This window comes from Choristoneura fumiferana, chromosome Z, assembly GCF_025370935.1.
Source record: "Choristoneura fumiferana chromosome Z, NRCan_CFum_1, whole genome shotgun sequence".
NCBI lineage: Eukaryota > Metazoa > Arthropoda > Insecta > Lepidoptera > Tortricidae > Choristoneura > Choristoneura fumiferana.
This window is the reverse complement of record NC_133472.1, coordinates 45,234,375-45,252,729: the sequence shown is the minus strand read 5'-3', so window position 1 is coordinate 45,252,729 and position 18,355 is coordinate 45,234,375. Positions and strand designations below refer to the sequence as shown.

At 38.8% G+C, this 18,355-nt stretch overlaps 2 protein-coding genes across 3 annotated transcripts in view; both read left to right on the top strand.

Moving 5' to 3' along the window:
* Positions 1-15,271, top strand: part of LOC141437812 (adenylate cyclase type 5-like) — a 167,748-nt gene extending 152,477 nt beyond the window's left edge. Inside the window, exons 24-27 of one of the 2 annotated variants that reach the window (XM_074101337.1) lie at positions 365-517; positions 2,984-3,122; positions 4,003-4,144; positions 5,139-15,271. In XM_074101337.1, coding sequence (XP_073957438.1) covers positions 365-517; positions 2,984-3,122; positions 4,003-4,144; positions 5,139-5,340 — 636 coding nt within the window. In that variant the 3' untranslated portion in view covers positions 5,341-15,271. Of the gene's footprint in view, positions 1-364; positions 518-2,983; positions 3,123-4,002; positions 4,145-5,138 lie in introns of those variants that run through there. The other variant, XR_012452427.1, reaches the window with a different exon arrangement.
* A 1,547-nt stretch (positions 15,272-16,818) lies between these two features.
* LOC141437974 (alpha-tubulin N-acetyltransferase 1-like) overlaps positions 16,819-18,355 on the top strand; it is a 30,596-nt gene continuing 29,059 nt past the window's right edge. The window contains 1 exon segment of the mRNA XM_074101586.1: positions 16,819-17,023. Coding sequence (XP_073957687.1) covers positions 16,920-17,023 — 104 coding nt within the window. The 5' untranslated portion in view covers positions 16,819-16,919.

Below are 18,355 nucleotides of genomic sequence, written 5' to 3'. Positions count from 1 at the left end.
AAATGGGATGTAATGGAAAAGGAGACCGCATTGTCAAACGCGCTGACCTTCGCGATCGCATGCACCATCTTTTTCTACACTCGTCTCGTAGCGTGCGATAGAAAGAAGTGGCGAAAACGATTGTGACTCGAAGCGCGCTACACAATAAGGCATCTAGAGTGCTCCGTGGCGATTTTTCCGTTAGACTCTTTGGGTACGCTCGTATTCAAGCAGAGCGATTGGCATTGCAAGCATATCTGTTACTTTAAGGCTGTGCGATTGTGGTACCACAATAACATAGATAAAACAAAATCATTTCGAAAAATTGCTAGCGAAGTTACCTGTTGGCTTTGTACTGAGGCAGTAGCGAATGTTGTTGCCGTAGGTGACCGAGGAGGTGTATGACATCCTGGCGGCGCGCGGGTACCGGCTGCGTTGCCGCGGCACCGTCGACGTAAAGGGCAAAGGGAACATGGTCACGTTCTTCCTGGACGGCGTGGGCGACACGTCAGCGCCTGGCACTGCTGACATTTACAACGTGAGTACCCTTTAAGCAGCGTTTCCACCAATAATGTGCGAGGATGTGTTGCGAGGGATGTTTTGAACATGAAACTACCGTGAGACTCACTCATATCGTTCATTAATCGTTGCTCCGAAGACGAAGGGCTACGGATCAGCCCGAAACATGTCGAGCTAAACTCGATTTAAGACGTGAGTTATCCGGGTCATTGTATTTAATGCGAGGGATGTGTTTATTACCAAAAGAAAAGCTTCATTTACACATCCTCGCACAGCACATCTCTGGTGGAAACAGCTGAGCGGAGCTAGATGTCGCTAATGCTGCTGCATAAGTAGCGTAGTAGAAAATAATCAACCTGAGATATGTATACATAGGAAAAATTCGTGTCTACATTCCTGTCCAGCGGTGGTGTAGGGGTTATAGCACGCAGCACGGTTGCTGAGGACCTGGGTTCGATTCCCAGCGCTGGTCTCTTTTTCTGAATTTTTCCGTGCATCCATGTCTCAGTTTGTATTTTCGATATGGTTTCACGGGATACCCGTAAAAGTAACTGGAGTTGAAATAAAAAATACAAAAAGACTCCAAAAAACCAATCATGAGCGGAGCGAGGCGAGGCCCGAGGTAAACGAAGCGTTTCTATTGGTTATGAAAAACATTTATTTATTTATTTATTTATTTATTTATTCATTTATAAGTCATGTTCATTACATTAGGTGACATATATTATTAAATAGTAGGTACACGACACCCTGTTAGGGTATAAAAATGATAATCCTTAAACTATTTTACTCCAATAATTCATTATATCCACGGATTAGAGGAGTGATGTCATTCCTCGCAAAACATCATCATCATCATCTCAGCCTATATACGTCCCACTGCTGAGCACAGGCCTCCTGTCAGAATGAGATGGCTTGGACCGTAGTTCTCACGCGGGCCCAGTGCGGAATGGGAACTTCACACACACACCATTGAATTGCTTCACAGGTTTGTACAGGCTTCCTCACGATGTTTTCCTTCACCGTAAAGCTCGTGGTAAATTTCAAATGTAGTTCGGCACATGAAATTCGAAAAACTCAGAGGTGCGAGCCGGGGCTTGAACCCACGATCCTCTGCTTCAGAGGCGATAGGTCAAACCACTAGGCCACCACGGCTTCATAAACTATATACCTACGTTTATTTAATAAACGCCAAGATATCAAAGCTTGTATGAATGCACATTGTGAACATTTTCAGGTAGATACAAACCGGGATTTATGACTGTTACACACAGCGCCATCTATCTATTTTCAGCCGAGCTAACAGAGGTCTCTTCAACCGAGAGAACTGTTGGCTTCTCTGTTAGTTCGAACCTGTGAGGATAGATGGCGCATTTTCGGGGATGCTCCCCCGCTGCACTGCTCGGCCATATCCAAGATGGCGATGTGTGACCTAATTTTGTAATGAACCAATAAAACGATCTGTTTCAATCTTTCAATATATTTATATTAATATCCTGCCGCAACAATGACATTTCCTCTTGATTTGTTTATTCCGTGGCAGGATTAGATTGATTAACAGCTTTATCATTATCATACACACTGGCGATTTGCGGACGAGCTGAAAGCAGCGAGGCGAACGTAACGTAACGCAAAAAAGTCCGCGACTGCGGGGCTACTCCGAAATTCACAAATCGAAGAAGGAACGCCTCTAACACTTATATTATGGCAGTTGTCTCACCGCCGGCGAGGAAACGATTGGCTATCGACTATTTTCTCGCTTAAGAAACGAACAAAAGATATAAGATCCTGTGTGAGATAAAGAGATATATATTAATAGTTGATCGCTGGCGGTTCACACTGCCGGCGAGAACTCGCTCTTACATCTTTTGTCGCAGCGACAAGAGCTATAAAACTCGCTGAGCAATAAAACAGCTCAGCGCTGTTAGCTTGGCGGCCGCCCGGCTCGAGCGAGTGGAGCGAGTAATCGCCCGTCGTGCTCGAACACTCGCTTTTCACTGCTCGCCCACTCGTTTCTAGTTACTCGCTCTGCTCGCTTCTCGCTCATCGTCGGCGGTGGGACAAGTGCCTGTACAAGAGTGAGGGACGGTACGATACGAACTCCGAATTTCGGAGTAGGCTTTCTGTACAGCATGGCGTCCCAACTTGCGCGCTCGCGACAAAATCTTTACGCAAAATTATTGCGGGTTCGCCTCGTTTTCAACTCCTCCGCAAATCGTCAGTGTTATAGATATGGCTCTAAAGCCGCGTATCCACTAGAGGCAGCCTCGGGCCGAGCGGCTGCCTCGCTCCGAGGCCGCGCAAGTGGAGACGCTGCCAAAGGCACGGCTCAGACTGAGGCTCCTTTGAGCACGGCCAAAAAACCGACAAAATATGGCTCGGCTCGCGGTGCTCGGCCTGAGGCTGCTCTAATGGATACGCGGCTTAAAGGCATTACATTATTAGTTAAACTTCAGCACTACATCTTTAAGTACGTGCTTTCTAGAATCCCACGCCGTCGACTTCCAACGAGGGCAGCGATGCGGACGCCGGGGGCCCCCGGCCGGACCACCGCCCGCTGGAGACACTGTCCGAGGACCACGGGGACGAGGAGGGGGCCTCGCCGCGCGCCCCCGCCCCCACAGGTACCCCCACCGCCCCTGCAGGTACCAACGCATCTCAACATAACTAACACCTCAGTACTACAAGGTGTTAAATGTTAATTAAATAACTGAAATAACCAACAAAAAGTTGGAAAATCTCTGACTTTGTCACTTCAAAGTTCAATATCTCAAAAACGGCTGAACCGATTTTGATAAAGTATGTATAAGAACCATTGCTATAAGCCCTGATTTCAAATAAAAAGAACCGCATTCAAATCGGTCCACCCGTTTAAGAGCTACGGTGCCACAGACAGACAAACACATATAATGGTCAAACTTTTAAAACCCCTCTTTTTGCGTCGGGGGTTAAAAAGTCTAACAGACGCCACAAAAGAATCCTTACGCCACACACACAGTACAATTTTCCGTACCGATTTCCACTTCAGCAGGACTACTATGAAACTCGAAACTAGAAACTAGAAGTTCGTATCGTACCGTCCCTCTCGCTCTCGTATTAAATAGTATAAGTGTCAGAGGGACCGCACGACACGAACTTCGAGTTTCGTAGTAGCCTTGCTGCAGTCTGATCGATAGGATTTTTCGTACAGTCTGTGGGCCTTATAAATCTGAACGTAGTTTTATACAATCGAAAGTAGGTAGGATCGATTACGAATAATCGATTATTATTTGGGCGTTTTAAAATCTATCTTAATGTCACCATTTTTTCATACAAAATTTAATGACTGTTTTGTCACGCCCATGCTGAAGTGTATGAAAAAAACGTCGCAAAACTGCATTTTTTTTTGGGGACATTTCTTTAAACTATCGGAATCGATTGTGCTCTTGATTCTAAGTAAGAAAAACGATATAAAAGAAAGGGTACACTTTTTTTTAAACGCTCATTTGTTGTTCGCTTTGTCAGATAAATCGGGCGGATCCCCAGTGCGCGCGACGCCTGGGGAGCAGGCGGGAGCGGTGCGCGCCCGCGTGCTGCGCCGGCTGGAGCGGCCCGCCTCGCTCGCTGACTGCCCGCTGCCGGCCGTGCTGTATGCGCTCCATGCCAGGTACTGTCACTGACGAGTCTATAGCTACAGTTGGGCGGGGCTCCAGTGCGCGCGACGTCTGCAGGGCTACTACGAAACTCGAAACACGAAGTTCGTGTCGTGCGGTCCCTCTTGCTCTCATATTAAACAGTATAAGTGTCAGAGGGACCGCACGACACGAACTTCGAGTTTAGAGTTTTGTAGTAGCCCTGCTGATAAACAGACGTATTCAGCACAGGATAGAAATTCGGTGTGGTTACGCCTACAATGCTATTTCAATTACAAGCAGTTCTTCTTCTTAAAATAACACTCCATTCCATCTTGGCATTATAAGTACCTACTAGTGGTTAGAAAGAGGACGTCTCCGGCCGCGTAAAATTCGTTTATCGCCATTCTGCGGGAACTTTTTCCGAAGTAAAAACTATCCTATGTCCTTCCCCGGGACTCAAACTATCTGTATACCAAATTCCATCTAAATCGGTTCGGCGGTTTAAACATGAAGAGGTAACGAACAAACAGACAGACTTACAAACCTTCGTATTTATAATTTTATAATAATTAGTAAAACGGACGTTTTATGTCCACGTAGTAAGAGCGAAAAAGACGTCTTCCCGTCGGTAAACGTCATTTCGCTTCGGAGTTTCTTGATCGGCTAAAGCAGATTCCGCGTGTATAGGTTTGGGGAGAACCTAAAGGTCACAGCTTGGTTAGTATTCTTCATACGGATTTGTATGGGCATGCGCTCATTACATCAACTCCGTAGCGTCTCCGGATCGCCTCGCTCGCGAGGCCACGCGCGGACGGCGAGTGGACCACTCGGTGACAGCCCGCTGCTCGCCGCCATACTGACTACTAGGAAATTCGTGGACCACGCGAGGTCCACTCGTCAACGCGGCGTCCACCCGTGGACCACCTGACGACAACGAGTGGACGCCGAAAGTCGAGGCGTTGCTGGTCGGGTGCCGGGTGACTCTAATGACAATTATGTGATGTTTAAACATCTCTTTTTCCGCAGGGCAATGTCGACGGACTTCGCGCTGGCGGGGCGCGGGGGACCGCCGGCCGCGTCGCGCAGCAGCGGCGACATCGAGGCCCTCCTGCGCCCGCGCCGCTCCCACAGCTTCGCGGACTCTCTGCGGCGCAAGCGGCCCGTCCACATCATAGAGAACCCGATGACTAAGGATAACGTCGTGCTCACGGTCGCCGAGACACACTAGTTCGTTCTGATGGCAAGAGCTAGAATGGGACTCGAGTGTTGCCAACTCGAAAAAGTGACTGTCGATATACAGCTGGTGAAGAGAAGAGATGAGATGTATGAAACTCTTCAAAAACTCGTTGATAGTCCCAAAGTCGCTTTATTTAGTGACATTGACAAGTCGCTAAGCTGGCAACACTGTCATCCATAAATGTCACACAAGCGAGGCTAGTTTTGTGACAATAGAACAAATTGCTAATTTTGTAGTATCCTAATATTGTAGGAGGAAAAGGTTTATGATAAAAATCGCTGTGGCTTGATTTTTGGATAACGCTAGATTGGGATAAGCGTCATGGCTTGAAATTGATGATATTTTGATGACACTGGAAGAAGACGAACGATACGATACTATACTATAAAGAAGAGTTTCACATATTGCGACAGCTCGCTGAGCAAAGCAAGGAGCTGTGCGAGAAATTATGAATAAGGTGTTCAAAAGTGATCTACTAAGACTAAGACAAACATTAAGCTTCGTGCTAGTTACCCTGGAAAGGACTTTAAAAAAACTTTTTTAATTCTGATGTGACTGTTGAAGCAAAAAGAATGTACTGGGCCACATTATTTTTCTTGAAGTTGCGTTGCGTCTCTTTCGGACTGGGTTACTCTGAAAGAGACGCGTTGAAGACTTCGATCGAGGCTTTACTGCCACAAAAAAAAAACATGATGGTGGCTCGGCGGTGGTTTGGACGCGGTTTTGGATATATCTGGCCGAAAAGAAAAGATGACTTAAACATTTTTTTAATAATGAGAAATGGCAAAGGAAATGCAATTTTTTCTACCATTGAACTAGGGTTTTCTACCTGGATTACTTCGCCTGGAGATTAGGTTAGGATGGTAGTAGATAGTTGTGAAAATAGAGGCATGGTTGTGAACGAGAGTGAACGCGCAAGTTTATTTTACAAGAAATGTAATCAGTTTTAATACTCTTAAACATAAGTACGAAGAATAATTTTGTGGATTAGTGCCCATCAGGTCGAAATTAAAGGATTCTTGTAGCTCTACACATGTAAGTGTGATGGATGGAAGCATGTCGCATCGTGTTCAACAACAACAAGGCTGTTTGTTTACTACGTTACATGATTTGAGAGGAGTTCTAGATTGTTCTTACGTAAGATCACAAACTCAAGCAAAAATTGTATTTTTTTATTTGCGATTTTGATAGATGTTATGAGATTCTGATCTTACTTAAGATTGAAATGTGGAGGATTGTAGGTACCTAATAATGTTTAAATTTTTTTCTTTTGCTGGAGAGAGAGGGGATACTGGGACAGAAAGTGGTTCAAATCATCTTACCTAATAGTGCACAGCCCTGTCTCACTGTCTCGCCATTTTCATATAAGTAACCATTATTCGAAGGTCGACATCATCATCATGTGCAAAACATTTATTTGCCATAAAACATTCGTCGCTATTGACAAATAAACATAAGCACTTAAAGAGTACTTTCTAGTAAAATATCTTGCGCTACGCCATTTCTGTCAATTTGATGGTGGAGCTGTGTACCTACCTGATTTTAAAAGTACCTAGTAAGTTTTATTATAAACAGATTTATGTATGAGGCGTTTGTTTAAGTAACAATGGGACACAAGACACGTTTAAACGTAGTTTTACATTTTACAAAGTAGGCGGTCTGGTCTGCTGTCGAAACATCGCTTTTATTCTAAATGAATCAATAAATGACGAATGAGGGTTTTCACGGAGGCGAAATATCGCTAGATGGCGTTAGTATCGTGAGGTCCGTTTGACGTTTGCGATACTAACGCCATCTAGTAATATTTCGCCTCTGTGAAATTGAAAAACCTCATTGCAACACTTATAGTCGTCTAGGTGACGCGTTTAGCCGTCTAGGATAGTTATCCGATTAGTTAAACACATTTTTTGCTACAAACTTTCACTGTCATTCCCCCTAGCGCCTTAAACGCTACTATTGAGTTAATTTGTTACTGTATTACTATGAACGCTTCCTTTTAAGGTACTAGGGTTAAAGTTGAGTGAACGCTTATACGCGTCAAGTGGTGACATCTGGCGGAAAATCTGAAAAATATGCCAGTAGTGAATGCAAAGTCAAAGCGAAAAGATACTAAACTTAGCGACAATCTGGCAGCTTACTGAAACTGAATAAGATAGATTCGCGGCGTCTCAAACATTTTTATTAATGTGTTAGATGTAGCTATTTCGGTATAATCATTATAGTTATGCAGTAAAAGTGTCTGTTTTCTACCGAAGTTTCGAGTTCGACGACGACGGGTCATGAATTCGATCTTTTTTTAAGTTTATTGCTTTAATAAAATTACCTGAGTGACCGAGCTCCGCTCGAGCTAAAACTCGGTAACCTACGTTTTCCCAGAGATAAGACCAAGCTAGATCGATTTGTCATCCCCGAAAACCCCTACGTACCAAATTTCATCGAAATTATATACAACACATTTGCCAAATTAAGAGTTAGTGAATTAAACATACGAATATATGCCGCGTTTGACCGTTTCTTTTTTCAGCGACTATCAAATCGGAGCCGCCATCTATTGACAAAGTGGCGTGGTCGAATCGAACTCGAAACCAATTCAACCATTGTAATTAAGATATCGAGCTTACTTAACTTAGTCAATGCAATTTAAAGAAAAGTATATTTAAATTTGGCTACACTTTGACCTTTCACTTTAAGCAGTATGTCTTCAAATTATTCAGGAATATTTCAGGAACTGGTTGGGTTTAGTCTGACTAAATACCTCTGTACACATTTGTTTGATAGAAACTAAGTACTTTGCGCAAAAATTACATTGCATGCGGAGGTATCGTTTCGGTTTTTTTTTTTAACTATACCTAGTTAACTATGTATACTACACGCGTCAAACGCGTGACTACTCTTTAAATCAAAAACTCCGTTAAAATCTTTACAGGGGCGTTCCGTCAAAATAACTCAACCTTCTGTGACATTCTAGAAGAATTAGTACACCACCTGTATAAATGATTTTTTAAGACGAAAAGTATTTGCAAGTATCTCAATTTTAGTGTAAGGATAAAAATACGAGTACAAAATGTTGTTAGTTTGAGTTGTTTAGTACATGATATTACTTGGCGAGTACAATTGGTTTTAACAAATAAGTTGATTTTTAAGCAAACACAGACACAAAGACAATGAATGAAGCAGCGCTTTAGTAAATATAACGAGGAAGACGACACGGTTAATAGATGGCGCCACCAGTTAAATGTATTAATTTCAAGAAGTGTTATATTCACTGAACGCCGCGACTCTAGCGAGAAATGAAAGTTGAGTTCATAAGCTGGTGATGTCAGTAAAAAGTTTGATTAAAAATATATGAACACGACTATGTATTATTAACGGCGTAGAAGCGTGTTCAGATATTTTTGATAAAATTTTTGCTCACAAGTTTATGAACTCGACTGTACTTGATTTTTGTGTTCCTGTTACAACCACGAATCGCATTTTTTTTGTGACGATTGGATAATCTTTCTGTATTGTTTTATATTGGGTTCATTTTCTGTGCCCCACAAAACAAATGAAATATTAGCCCTAAGTATTTATAATTTTAACACTTAAGTAGGTTGTAATTAGTTAAAAGGGTTCGATTTCTGTTTAGAAATTTATAATTTACTGTAATTTGGTGTCAAATGGAAAATGGAATACTCGAAATTATACGTTAAAGGTGAAAAATGACAATTTGAAATACATCAACAAAACAAGGAAAATTGACCATTCTGAATATCGTCTAAAATGAAATCTTGTCCCATGGTAAAATATGAAGTATGCTAGTATAATGAATATGAAGTACCTATGCTGGAAAAAAATGGCTACTTGTATTTACGTGCACTGAGAAATAAGACGAATTGTAAATGTGTTTCGGGTCTACATAAAATATTAAGTCATGACTTGATTAAGACAACATTCGCATATTACTTATTTCATTTTGCTCCTTATTTGTAAATTTTATAATGGTAAATATTCCATGTGGTTTTAATTAATTTACAAAAAAAAAATTGGTTGTATTTTTCAGAACAATTAAATTTAGACAAAATTCACTCTGGATGGTATTCATTTTCTGGGTGATTATCCATTTGCACTGAATGACAGTAAATCCAGTTTATCTCCTCAGGTTATCATAAAAATATATCACGGACAAAAGTAAAGTAACGTTTGGGGTAATCTTTTCCTACGGGTATTTTTTTAAAACCAAAATGTAGCCAAATAGACTAGTTTTAAGGCAAGATATTCATAAAAACGTATACGACGTATTATTTAATGTTATCTGTGCATAATAATAAATATGTGTTCGCACCAATAGTTACCGAAGCACAAAATAAGTAATGCATAGAGTTCCCAAAACACAATTGGGAACGTTTCCTTCTTTTCGTAACGGTTTTTTAATGAAACACTTTCGGTGAGTTGACAACGATTTACCTAAATTTACAAGGCAATTTGTAAATCGGATTATTATTTTTATATCTTGGGACAAATTACACCAATTTACCTAGCCCCAAACTAAGCAAAGCTTGTACTATGGGTATGGGACAACGGATATATAGCATACACTATATAGATAAATATATACTTAAATAAATTTAAATATCCAAGACTCAAGTATAAACATTCGTATTCATATACAAATATCTGCCCGTCAAAAAAATACTGAAAATTGTATAATCAACAATCGATAACTCAGTTATTTAGCAGCGATTCATCGAGTGTCGCCAACTCACCGAAATGTTCATGTTTTTCCTTCGACTGAGCATTAGTGCGTCATATAATATATAAAATTCAGCTATTCATGCTAAGAATCGAGCTTGATTGAAACATGTAATTCCGTCAAGTTAACAGTAAACTTAAAAATAAGTAAGACAAATTTTAAACAACTATTCCTGATTTCCTTTTTCAAGCACCGCAGTGACATGTACATGTAGTAATATGATATCTGGATGATCTGAACGATCTACGATAGGTAATTTTAGAGTGATCAAATCACTTATTTACATTTCCCTTAGTCAATTTAATGTCGCACCAATGCTCATTCGTATCAAAACCAGCTAAATATCTCGCAATTATTTCTCCAAATCTTCAATTAAAAAAATCACGACCAAATTTTCCGGGTCCAAAGGTTTTTGAAATTTACGATCAAATTCCAAGCTTTTGTCTCGCTTTTTAAAATAATATTTAGGAAGGCAGCTAGTGAGCTGGAGATGTTTTCTACCTAAATATGATTGTAATTGTAAATAGTTTTCATGCGATATTTATTCTAAACGAATCATGATTGTTAATTAAACAGTTAATTATAGGTGCATGCAGGAGATTGTTGTCAGTAGTTTGTTTAAGGTACTTACAGATTGTAATGGATGCTTCTTGTTCGGGCTGAGACTTAAGATGACGATTTTAATATTATTTTAACGGAAAACTTATTTCAATCATTATTTTTTTTTTAATTTAAACTGTACTTCAATAAAAATTACATAATTAACTTGATTAACCTTAGCTTCTAATTTTAAATTAAAAAGATTTTTTGAGTTAACAGTCACTAAAATAAAAAAATTGAACTCTTCTAGAGGTATCTTAATTTAGAACAACCATTTAAGCGTCACTGCTGTAATCCAATCCATCTTAAACTCTTTAATTTTTTAGTGGTTAGTGAAATTCGAAAAACACCTTCAATTCCTAGGTTGCGGCTTCAATACTTTTCTGTTCATATAGGTATTTAAATAATAGTAGTTACGCCGACATTTGAATATCTGGACAAATTACCGAAGCATAATTAAGGTTTTTCGCAGAGGCTAAATGTCGCTAGATGGCGTTTACTCCGTGAGGTCCGTTTGACGTTTGACATTTGCTCGTGATTAGTCCAAATGAGCCAATCGCAAGCAAACGTCAAACGGCCCTCACGATACTAACGCCATCTAGCGACATTTCGCCAAAACTGTGTCATCAGACTTCTCTCAGCCCTCAAGTTATAATTTAACTGTGATGTTGTATTAAATCGAAATTATTAAGTTATTTAAGGTTAGCCAGTATGTGAATTTGTAATTGTTGCTGTTGTTAGTAATACAATTGATTTTAGTGGCATAAGCATTCATTTTGTCTAAAGCACTTGGGCGAGTTTATCATGAGAAGCTGAAAGTTTCCTCCACTTTATACCTATGCTAACGAATACAGAGCAAGAAATCCCTTTGAAAAGAAGCAGTTGAGCTATAACTACACTTTTATTTTATTATTTCCGCACACTAAGGTACCGAACAAAAATAAACCACCACATCGGTCGTTTATATGTAATTTCTTATCATCATGCATATAATGCATCTGACGTTGTTTAAAATTATAAAGATGGTCATTTATCTGACTAATTATGCTTAATGTATAAAGCGATAATTGAAAAATCTATGTTAAAATTTGTCTCAAGATAAACTCGTGCTATATTTACATTCAAAAGTCCTATTTACAAAAATGTGATTAAAGATATTTCGGTCCATTCTTGGCCAGGTCCTGTTAATTTCTTAAAATAATTATAAAAAAGTATTTTTCGACCTGTATATGTATTTATAGATACGTCATGTGCCAATCCTGCAGATTTCAACAGTATTATTACGCAATTTCGTATTGTAACGGGCATTCATATTTGTGGCGAAGCGGTATTCATATTAACATCATCACGTCATAAACCTAAGTTTGTTTTTTACAATAAGAAAAATTCAATTCTCGTATCGCACATCCTCGCCAATCGCCAATCCATACTTAGCGTTTCCACGAGTTGCGGTAGGGAACTGAAATTTTGCCATACACATTTCAACTAAGTATTTTCTCGCCTCACCATTACAGTTTACAGTTTCACACCCTACAACCTAAATTATATTAGTTTAGTGTCGTTTTCGCCGCAAGTATAAAGCACGTTCATTCGTTATACTAAACACGTGTAACGTGGCTTAAAAGCAACAATATTGTATGGTTAAAATAAACCAATCAAATAAGAATCAGTTGCAAAATAACTATCAAATAACGTACTATTCACATTATTATGATGCACGCTTTGAAAACGAAATTACTGTACTCCCATATAATATAAATTATATCCACACTTATGGATATAATAGTACGATTAAAAACCCTTTTCTTCACCCATTCCAAAATATACTCAGCGGCAGAAAATTTGGGCCACTACATACAAAATTGCCGTGAGCCGTGGTGTCCGAGTGGTTTGACCTATGGCCTCTGAAGCAGAGGATCGTGGGTTCAAACCCCGGCTCGCACGTCTGAATTTTTCGGAATTCATGTGCGGAATTACATTTGAAATTTACCACGAGCTTTACGGTGAAGGGAAACATCGTGAGGAAACCTGCACAACAAACCTGCGAAGCAATTCAACGGTGTGTGTGAAGTTCCCAATCCGCACTGGGCCCGCGTGGGAACTACTGCCCAAGCCCTCTCATTCCGAGAGGAGGCCTGTGCCCTGCAGTGGGACGTATATAGGCTGGGATGATGATACAAAATTATGTATAACTGCATACATTTGAGGGCCAGATTTTTTGTCGCTCAGTATATTGAAACGCAACGTGTTGTCAATAGGCATTTTACGCTAGGGCTTGATCAAGTACCTACACAATATGCTTAGGCTGCGTTGAACCAATGAACTTTGAAGTGATGAACCAATAGATAAGTACTTCTGTCTTATATTAAAGTATAATGTAACGGACTCACGTCTTAAATCGAGTTTAGCTCGACATGTTTCGGGCTATTTCGTAGCCCTTATTCTCAGAAGTACGCCACTTGGCGGCTGCCGTAACACGCGCACTACGCGCCACCGCTCTGCTCGCGGCCGAAATAGCTCGAAACATGTCGAGCCAAACTCGATTTAGACGTGAGTTATCCGTTACAATATCATTTAAAATGAGTGAGTCTCACTCATGGTAGTTTCATATTAAAAATACTTCTTTTTTAAATAATTATCTAATTTTTAATCGTAGTCGCCAAATTATTTCGCCATCTTCCTATCCATAGATAACTGAAGAATTTCATTAGTCACTCAACAATTTTGGTGCCTGTACCACTACCATGAGTTTACAGTGACCGTACTCGATAGCGACGGCGTAAATTATTTGTATGGAGAATTGTACAGCGCCTCTACAAATAATTTACGCCGTGGCTATCAAGTACGGTCACTGTAAACTCATGGTAGTGGTGCTGGTGTTTGTAAATTGTTTCTATCTACTCATTGGATCGCATCACTTCAGTTGGTTAAGCCCCGGTATAAAATAAATCAAACTACCCAACGCTTTTGCAAGTATGTGATTATCTCTAGCATAATTATGTAATTGACTGAATTTTTCCCCAACTAATATAATTTACGATTGATATTTAAGGATATTTCGAAGGAATTGAATATAATACTATGGCCTAACGTGCAATTATTTTTATAATGTACTTACTGATCGTGGTGTTATAAACTTGTGTCAAGTGAATTATAAATATCGATCTGGTGTTCGAACTGAATTTGCTTAATTACAGACTACCTACTTGAGTATATTTGTAATTGAAAATACAAACTGAAACATAGATGCACAGAAAAACCAGAAAAATAAGACCAGCACTGGGAATCGAACCCAGGTCCTCGGTATTCCGTACCGCGTGCTATACCGCTACACCACTGCTGGTCAACGGTACAGACACGAATTTCCCCTATGCACCACATATCTCAGCTTGTTTGTTTCTTATTTAGCCACTTAAGCAGTGACAAGTGAAAGTAAAAATTTGGAATTGAAATAATAAATAAAGATTCCAAAAAAACAATCTTATATTTGTAATTATAAATGAAATCATCTAACTTTCAATTATAAAGATAATCAAGTGAAAAGTCCGAATTTAAGCTTAAGAGATAAGCACAATTTTGTTTAGTTCCATAGCACGCACAAAACATTGCAGTCTTAAGAAGAGCACCTAAAGGCTGCGCTTATTATCTACAGAGTAAAAACTAATATTGATTATCTTAATATTTTCAGTCATGATTATGACGTGCCTTTAGTTACCATATTATAATTTAATGAAACTGACGAAAGGAAAAATGTTTTCAAGAAATCAATGCACAACACCAAACCATCTCAACCGTGTAGATAATAAATTCACTTGATATAGTATAATTACCCAATCAATTATTTTGTAACGTTTTTTTAATATATTTCTTAAGCAATGTTCACATTCCAAAAGGCTCTAAAATGAGAGGCGGGAGAATGATTGAGGTAATTAAATTTGCAACCTGACGATAGAAACAAATTTGTATTTTGTGCAGTATAATTCTTGTAATAAGGTGACGTCTGAATGTAAAAAAAAAACCTATAAAACAGCCCAATAATTACGAATTAAGCCTCATTTAGACCATTCAAGAACTTGCATGCAAGTTTCACTACATTCCGGTATTTGTTTGATATATTATTAACTTATTCATATATTATTATTATCTCTCAATAATCTGCGATGTAATGCAATTTGTATGCAAGTTCTTGGATGGTCTAAATGGGGCTTAATATTTTAATACAATTTCTTTTTGCAATCACAAATCCCACCTCTCTTAGTATTGATTCAGGAGGTAACGTTTTCTTAAAATGCACATAAATTGATGAATTTAAATCGCATTCCTATGGCAATGGAATTAAATTTCATTGAGCTTGTATTATTGATTATAATTAACAATTATTAATGTTATACGATTTAATAGTTGTGGCATGACAAACTTATTTGTTGCGGGCTGATGTGTCGCCGTTATCGCCTGTTTTATGTGCAGTTACTGTAAATTGAACTTGATTTCGGTTTTGTCCGCCCGAACGCATAAGTTTGGTGCCATGTGTACCACGCCTTCGTCTATTATAAACCTCTGTCTGATTAATAAATGGTGTTACGTGTAATAGTTCATTATTTTTCTGTACCCTTCGTCTATGGATAATAATAATAATAAATGTGAGCGGACTGCAAAAATTGCCAGGTCAGACTAAGGTGAGGCCGACTAAGGCATACGTCAACAGGTTTAGATTAGAGATTAGATTTTTATAAAAATATTGCTCTGTCCATTGGAGGACAATTATTTTGCCAGTGTCTAGTAGGTAGGTAGTAGGTTTTGCCGTTGTACGGTAGAAAAAAATCTAGAAAACGAAATATGAGAGGTAATGGTGGATGAACGATGACAGCGCGAATCTCGTCAACAGGTTTAATTTAGCTATTATAATACGTTTTTTTAGGGTTCCGGAGCCAAAATGGCAATCCTTATAGTTTCGCCATGTCTGTCTGTCTGTCTGTCTGTCTGTGTCTGTCTGTCAGCACAGATTACTAATATCTACATATTAGTAATCTGTGCTCTCGTATTATAGAATAAGTGTCAGTGGGACCGAATGACTCGAACTTCGATTTTCGAATTTCGTAGTAGCCTCAGGTAGTAGCCCTGCTGGGGGTCGATATAGACCACTTCATGTTCGGGTATCACTGGTCTAAAAATGTTATACGGCATGAAACTTCGTTATTTTAAATTTATGCAAATTACCATCATCATCACCATCAATCATTACATTGGGTAATAGAATTGTTTTTATTTTATTTATCATAAAAAATATGACATACGTCAAAGCAAATTTCAACTTTTTACCGTTGTTTCTTAAAAAAAATATGGCTCTGTCCATTGGAGGACAATTTTGCCAGTGTCTAGTAGTTTTTGCCGTTGTACGGTAAAAAAAATCAAGAAAACGAAATATGAGAGGTAATGGTGGATGAACGATGACAGCGCGAATCTCTTACCAGTTGTTTCAATTAATTTTACATGAATTCTACTAACCTTACCTTTCTGCTACTAACCGAAATTTGACGTGGGCCTCAGGAGGCAAGACCACAGGGCAAGACAAAGATATTCATTGGTCTGAGATTAAAATTTTGCCAACGACGAAACGACTGTCTGAAAACGGTTTCAGATTCTAGTGCTAGTGGGATTGCCGTTGTTCGGTGAAAAAAATGTAGAAAACGAAATATTACGAATGGTAATGGTAGATAAATGATCAAAATCATCGGTCGATTTATATGTTAATGCTCTAATAGGTAAAACATTATTTATTAAAAAAGTAGCTTATGCCCGCGAGTTCGTATGCGCGGATCTAGGTTAGCGCGCGGTGGCGCCCTCTACCGGAATAAAAGTTATCCTATGTTGTTTGGGGTTCAAACTATGTATGTACACCAAATTTCATCAAAATCGATTCAGTGGTTTCGACGTGAAAGCTTAACAGACAGACAGACAGAGTTACTTTCGCATTTATAATATAAGAAGGGAATAGGGAATAAGTCGGGAAAAAGTAGGAATAGGGATAATACTGGTTTGACATTTTGAATAATTAACAGGCTACACTGAAGCCAAACCGCCTTCAAACCGCTGACACTATCTTAAGCCGAGCACGGCAACACCGATGCGCCAGTCCACCAAGATTTTTACACTGCAGTCGTCTTGACTTTTTTTCTAATTTATTTAAACATCCATTAAAAAAGTCTAAATTGTTATTTAGTCAATCAAATTTTAAATAATGGAGTGGATGATACCTGTAAACGATATGCTCAAGGACGACATCACCAAGTTGAATTACACCCTTATTCCTCCGGGTTGTCACGGGGACGTGAGGAGCGTAAGGTACTGTCGATTTTTGACTTCAAGATCCCGTATTTAGTTCTAAATCTAGATTAAATCAGCCTTGGTCGTATATGGGCTGATATTACCGAGGCACTCCTTCTTACGCCTGTCAAGGTCCAGTGCGCACAAGGTGCCCTCGATTGAGTAAAAGTCTCGTATATTTTGACTCTATTTGGAATATAAATACTTTAAATCGCCGCAACTTGTGAGTCACAAGCGGGGCCGTTTGTTCGGAGATGTTTAATTGTGTTTTTCATTAATTAGTCATGACATGCTCTCAGAAATTCCTAAGATGTCATTCCGTGCGTTATTTTATTAGCGCAATATAGTTTCTCAATTTATTGTGCAAATATCAGATTAGAAATCTTCGATCGCTTTTTACACATTCTAGTCTTATATAAATTATATTTTAGTTTTACTTTAACCAAGATCTAAGACATTTGCATAACTTAATTGAATACATTTTTTAATAAGTGTGCTAAATGTTGTAGATAATATTCATATTAGTAAATATTCCACATTTATTTTATATTCGCATCTGCATTCCCATTGCAATAAATTTTGCAAAAATATTGCAAATGTAGTTGACAATATAAAGTGAAAATTAGTCTTAGTAATCCTTATCTTCTAATATATATAATTCTTGAGTCACAGTGTTTGTAACCAAACTCGTCCGAAACGGCTTGACCGATTTTTAATTTTTTTTTTGTGTATATTCGGTTGGTTTGTTATTTTTCATACTATCCATATTAACATTATAAATGTGAAAGTATGTTTGGCTGTTTGTCACCACTTCATGTTTGAACCACTGAACCAATTCAAGTGAAATTAGCATTTGCGAATGTTGGGAATTCGGTACACATTGTATTGCATTTGCGAAAGTAAAATTGGACATTTTGTTTGGGATAGTACAAATCTGCACAATAGAATACTCTGCGGTCATCTCTGTTGCTTATGGCATAAGATTAAATATGCCAACTATTGGGACAGTGACAAGCACTGGTACATTTACCTTACAATTTATTGATATTTTAGTTTATCATTGAAACTATTTTCTTTTGGGTATACACAAATTAAAACAAGGCCATTAGCATACATCGGGGTTTTCGGTGCGGGAATGATTTCAGGAAGAGTAGAGATAAACAGAGAGGTTAGTGTGAAAAAAAAAACATATTATGCCTAATGAATAACTACCTCTCTGCGAATAGTATACAAACTATGATACAAGGATGTTGCGTCACCCGCACCCTGATAGGGGTGATAGGCATTGATAGCGTGGGATCACCCTCCATCCATAGGAGTGTATCTGTTACGTAGTAACTTGTATATAAT